The sequence below is a fragment of the Poecilia reticulata genome, linkage group LG10 (genome assembly GCF_000633615.1).
Source record: "Poecilia reticulata strain Guanapo linkage group LG10, Guppy_female_1.0+MT, whole genome shotgun sequence".
Lineage (NCBI taxonomy): Eukaryota > Metazoa > Chordata > Actinopteri > Cyprinodontiformes > Poeciliidae > Poecilia > Poecilia reticulata.
This window is the reverse complement of record NC_024340.1, coordinates 6,221,825-6,227,786: the sequence shown is the minus strand read 5'-3', so window position 1 is coordinate 6,227,786 and position 5,962 is coordinate 6,221,825. Positions and strand designations below refer to the sequence as shown.

General features: G+C 43.6%; 1 protein-coding gene across 3 annotated transcripts; it reads left to right on the top strand.

The window, feature by feature from the left end:
* Window positions 1–597: 597 nt before the first annotated feature.
* On the top strand, window positions 598–5,357 carry rab33ba (RAB33B, member RAS oncogene family a). Of its 3 annotated transcripts, none has more exons than XR_534569.2 (3): window positions 598–1,064; window positions 2,375–4,311; window positions 5,001–5,357. XR_534569.2 is itself a non-coding variant. In XM_008419751.2 (2 exons), the coding sequence occupies exons 1-2, from the start codon at window positions 843–845 to the stop codon at window positions 2,864–2,866; spliced, it is 714 nt and encodes a 237-aa protein (XP_008417973.1). In that variant the 5' UTR covers window positions 598–842; the 3' UTR covers window positions 2,867–5,357. The 3 variants fall into 3 exon arrangements, 1 of the variants encoding a protein (XP_008417973.1); XR_534568.2 differs by having other exon boundaries at window positions 2,375–4,322; XM_008419751.2 differs by having other exon boundaries at window positions 2,375–5,357.
* Window positions 5,358–5,962: the final 605 nt, after the last annotated feature.

The window sequence follows — 5,962 nt, the reverse complement described above, 5'->3', positions numbered from 1 at the left end:
TTGTTTTACAGTGGGGGAACGGTATCTGATGGCCATATTTCACCCATCAGATACCGTTCCCCTTGTTTTACAGTGGGGGAATGGTATCTGATGGCCATATTTCACCCATCAGATACCGTTCCCCCTATCTTAAAATCCCCCATCAGATACCGTTCCCCTTGTTTTACATTGGGGGAACGGTATCTGATGGCCACATTTCACCCATCAGATACCGTTCCCCTTGTTTTACAGTGGGGGAACGGTATCTGATGGGTGAAATATGGCCATCAGATACCGTTCCCCCTGTTTTACAAATGTAAAACGGTATCTGATGGCCATATTTCACCCATCAGATACCGTTCCCCCTGTATTAAAATTCCCCATCAGATACCGTTCCCCCACTGTAAAACGAGGGGAACGGTATCTGATGGGTGATTTTAACATAAGGGGAACTGTATCTGATGGGTGAAATATGGCCATCAGATACCGTTCCCCCACTTTAAAACAAGGGGAACGGTATCTGATGGGTAATATCGAGCATTAAAATACAAGAAGAGGAGGAGGAGGAGGAGGAGGAGGAGGAGGAGGAGGAGGGAAAAAAAAAGTCCCTTCGAGTACAGTACGTGGCTTCACAGAGGGGAAGGGTGGGGGGGTGTCGTGGTTCGGAGGTGGAGATACAATGTTTACATTTACAGTATCCGTTCAAAGATAACTACCAGCTGATATTTACACACCATCCGAGTCTGGAAGTAAATGTGAGAGGCAGCCGCCTTCGAGAAGGCTCTTTAGGGTCCGCCTTTCTTCCTTTCCCCGGGGAGCAGCAGTGAAGGAGCCTTTGTTGGTGTGCCTCGTCTCGGCTCGACATGGCAGAGAGCGGCTCCGCGGCTGAATTGTCCCTGACGAGCTCGGCTCTTCCGCCGCCCAGGACCCGGATCTTCAAAATCATCGTCATCGGGGACTCTGGCGTCGGGAAGACCTGTCTCACCTTCCGGTTCTGTGCGGGCAGATTCCCCGAGAAGACCGAGGCCACGATCGGGGTGGACTTCAGGGAGAGGCTGGTGGACATTGACGGAGAGAAAATCAAGGTACACTGTGCACTGCGGTCTTTTAGACACTGAAACCGTCAATCTGGTAAACACGATGGTGCAGGAGGCTGTTCTGCTGCTGCAGACCAGAAAAATTCATTAACATATCAAAAGCTAAAACTATAATGGGTTAAAGGGATTTCATTGCAAAAGCAACTACTGCTACTGTGAATATTTTTTTCGTCTCTTATAGAACCAAATATAGAGAAATATTCCTCCAATTTACAGAAGAGCTGATGTTTTCACCTTAAAACCACAAAACACAAAAAATACGTTATTCATTCTAAAGGTAAATAAAGCAATCAGAGTAACTTCTATCGTCATTATGGACGGTGATGTTGTGGGCAGGAGGCATCTTAGGTAGCTGTCAGTCTTGCAGTCTTAAGCCTCTGACTGAAAAATGTTGCTATATGACTGACCTGACATGCTAACAGCTCTACAGCCAGGCAGCAGATAATATTCCACAGTAACATGACCTGGATGTGGGCAAACTCTGCTAATCCATCTCGTTTGCTTTTTATTTATTTTTTAACCTTTTTATAAGCAGGTCAGTTGATTGAGATCAAATTCTCATTTTTGACATTGGCCTGACCAGGAAACATTAAAACATCATGTATGATTACAGCAGAAGGCCGAAAAGTATCTTACCCATTGTGCTTTGCAGCATTGGCTGGTTGGATGTACAGGCTGACTTGATTTGACTGATTGAATGTGGACATGCTCTGCTGCTCTGGTGTAGTTAAAGGTCTCGATCTGATGGCCTGATGAAGGCTGGGTTGAACTGTTTGGTTGTAATGATTTACAGGACAGCATGGGTTTTCATCAGGGTCATCTAAGGTCATCCAGTGGAGTAAACATGTTCTGTAGTGGACTAACAATAACAGTATTTCACTGTGCCACGAGTCTTAATAGTAGTAGTAATGCTAATAATTGATAATAAATAGCATGTTCAATTAGTACTAACTACAGCTAACAACCCGTGATGTTTCACTATGCCATAAGTATAAATAATAGTAATGCTAATAACTAATAAATAGATAATAAATAATATGTTCAGTTAGTACTAACTACAGCTTACAACCCATGATGTTTCACTATGCCATAAGTATAAATAATAGTAATGCTAATAATTGATCATGGATAAATAACATGTTCAGTTAGTTGGAAGAAACAGAGTTTTATTGAATGTTGCCTCCTCTCTGCTGCTTGTTATTATCCATCGCTCCCAGTCCTGTGGAGGAAGCAGCAGAGCTTCTAGAGTCTGGTTTAGTTCGTGTTTACTAAATAATGAGGCCGCTCTGTCCCCCCAGATTCAGCTGTGGGACACTGCTGGCCAAGAGCGCTTCAGGAAGTCCATGGTGCAGCACTACTACCGCAACGTCCACGCCGTAGTGTTCGTCTACGATGTGACCAACGGCGCCAGCTTCCGCAGCCTCCCCGTCTGGATTGAGGAGTGCAAGCAGCACGCCCTGGGAACCGAGGTGCCCAGGATCCTGGTGGGGAACAAGTGCGACCTGCAGGACTCGGTCCAGGTGGGCACGGACGTAGCGCAGCAGTTTGCAGACGCTCAGTCCATGCCGCTGTTTGAGACGTCTGCCAAGAGCCCCAACAGCCTGGGAGACGGGAGCTGCCGCGACAGCGACCACGTCGAGGCCATCTTTATGACTGTGGCCCACAAGCTCAAGTCCCAGAAACCTCTAGTGCTGAGCCAGCCGCCCGACGGGTCGGGGGGCACCATCACCCTGAGTGGAGGGAGGAATGACGGGGGCGGAGGCAGAAGGTGGAGCTGCAGCAGCTGCTGAGGACTCAAACTCCACTGGCTGTCCAGACCTGGAGCAAGGAGAGGAAAACTTCAGAGCACTGATGAATACCACAGCGTGTTAGGGCCATGATAGATAGAAAAAGAAAGGAAGTGTGGAAATTTAYTCTTGTTTTTCTCTGTCTACGATGGCCCTTGTATACCATTGTTTGCATGATTTCCTTTATGCCATCACTTCACTCACCTGTTTCCTGGTAAGATGCTCATGTTGTTCAGATATGATCCGTTTCATTGCCAAATATCCTGTCCAACACAAAGGTTCATAAACCTGCTCCATGCACTCCTCCCCTGCATGTTTTAGATGCATTCATGACTTCAGCAGACACTCACTGCTGCAGGAACCTGCTAGTCACCCATTCTTTTAATTCAGCTGTTTGGAAGCAAGGAGACACCTAAAGCATGCAGGGCCGGGGTAGTGGAGGAACAAATTTTCCCATAAAAACTCCCATATTTTAGCAGTAAATTCCAATCAAAGGTACTTTATTTGGTTGTTAGAGACCAGAAGTGATTGTAACAGAACCATCTTCACCTTAGTGAGCAGAGAAGAGGATGAGGAGGAGGACCTGTCCAGGCAAGTCCACTCTGGTTGGCAGCACGGTTTGATGCCTTCAGGGCTTACCTGTTCTTTGGATTTTCCAGTTATGTCAGGGCATCTGAGTAAACATGAGTGAAATGGAAGACACTGAGCACAGAAGCTGATTAATCTTTCCCCCCAGATATCAGTGGTTTGATATCCAAGGTGATTGTTTCATCAAACGAATTCTCAACTGGAGTTGTTTTTGTTTTTGCATTTATTTTACCATTCAGTTTTTTTATGTTGGTGTTGTTTTTCAAGAGGACAGTGTGCTTCGTTAGAGACGAGCTGGAATGATGGCAGATTAAAAAAACAGATTAGCTGGAGCCTCGGTGTGATAAAAAACGATGATTCAGCAGTTTCAGTCAGGCCAGAAAACTGCACTGATGGCAGTTTTCTGGTCGGTCACTGATATGTGAAAAGCCTGAACTGCTGATTCTGATTTTGGCTGATATATATATTTTTTTGGCACCAACTTTGTTGCCATATTTAGCGTTGGTGTCATCGTGACTGTTTAGGGGTTTATAATAAGAATGCACAGATATCAAAATTTAGGAGGATATTGCTAATTTATCTTATCTATCGGATCGATACAGGTATGTTAAAACATGACTATTATCAGCCAATACTGATGTTAATGTCACTACATTGTGCATCCCTACTTAATAAGAGTGATGAGTTGTGGCCGTTTAGGTTTCACACCATGACTCTTTTTTTGTTGCAATTGGAAATATTTCCAAACAGCCAAATTAGTCTTTCTTGGAACTCTTGGAACAGTAATGAAACTAACTCTTTTTTTATTCTATGGTGTGTGTTGTTACTAGGAACCAGCCCACAGACACTGGGATGTCAGTGTAAGTGGAATGTGAGTGAAATGTTCACACCTGCTTTTGTAACATCTCTGAACAAATTGATCAACAGGAAGGAATGCAGTGCTGCGTTAGCTGCTGACCTAAAGGGATAATTCAGATTTTGATTCTTATTCACTTCTATACAAAAATACTTTATTCAGGGAATGAAATGTTTTCGTAACTCATATCACCAAGTACCTTCAGAGTCATCCTGGATACTGATGTCAGCTGCATCAATCAGTCTCATGACTGTAATGACTTGCTAACAGCTTAAAATGATTTATTATGTAATGTATTATATCTGGTTAGCAAGCAATGCTAATCACCATCCTTTGATTTAGCTGTTCTTACTTAAATGTCTATATATTGCAGGTAGGACTTTACTCTGTAACACAACTCTAAAATATGAGCTATCCCTTTAATTCACCAGCTGAAGTGGATCAAAACCTGTATTGAATGGGATAATGAAGCTTTTCATTATTTTCAATTATTTCATCATAGATCTGGAGCCTTTTGCCACTTAATGCATTCAGCGATGCAGAACGCACTAGGAATTAGACACTTTGTGCAGGCTTGCGCTCCATTGTGTATCTCAAGCATCTTAACATGTAGAAGAGTGTTTTCCTGAATATGTATGGAATATGTATATCCATACAGTAACAGCACCAACCTGCATCTTTGTTTGTTTTAAGCTGCTGTGTGACCACAGCTGGTCCTGTGGTTCTGCTGATGATCGCTTCACTCCGTCGCCGTCTCTCAGGACTTTCTGTTCACATGAAGAACCTAATCAAGCCTTTCTGTGGCCTGTCAGCACAAGCCAGACTGAGTGCTTTCCTCTGAATCTAATCCATTTGCATCATGTTTCGTCAGAAAATACTGCTGCTGCTCTGGATGTGACTGAAAACAGACTGACAGCTGCACCCTGGAACAAATTTAAACAAGAACGCGCTTCCTTTCACCATACATCACCTTGCAATAAATGTTTGACACAAGTGTCATCTTAAGCCGTCAATTGTTCAAAAACAAATAAACACTACTGTTCAAATGTATTTATTAAACACAATAAAATCATAACTTAGATTCAGAGAATACAGGGAGTTAAAGGGAAACTGATGGAAGCTGTACTGATCAGTCTCTGTCTGACCAATCTTTAACTTCACTGGCTGATAGAGCACTGCTTAGAGTGGCGATTAAACCAGCTGGATGGTCAGGAACCGTCTACAGAGCTGATGGGTTCAGGGTCAGGTCAGTCTGCTGTATGGAGGAAGGTTAGAGGGAGCCTCCTCTTCCTCTTCGGTGACTCCTGCAGATGTTTGAGGAGAGTTGAAAAGTTTGTCATCACCACCTGCTGGACATACAGGAGATCTACATCACAAGATGGCTGAGAAATCCGTGTATGGTTCGTTCTTTGGTTTTTTCGTTTCAAAATAAAATTGGAAAAACCAAACAAGCATGTGTTTTTTTGTTTTTAAAACGAAATTAGAAAAACGGCAATTGCAAAAAGAAAAAAGAAAACGAGCTGTCTGTCAATTTAGCTTTTCATTATTTCATTGTTGACAATCGGTCTGACCCGGAAGTTCTCTCTGTCCGGTTTACACAGGGGCCGCATAATAGACATTATGCTCTGTCCCGCACACTTTGTTTTTCTACACTC

What these genes read in the sequence shown, in the direction of transcription:
- rab33ba (XM_008419751.2), top strand. Translation starts at nt 843, where the DNA reads ATGGCAGAGAGCGGCTCCGCGGCTGAATTGTCCCTGACGAGCTCGGCT. An exon ending in TTGACGGAGAGAAAATCAAG is followed by an intron (nt 1,065 to 2,374) that starts GTACACTGTGCA and finishes CTGTCCCCCCAG; the next exon opens with ATTCAGCTGTGGGACACTGC.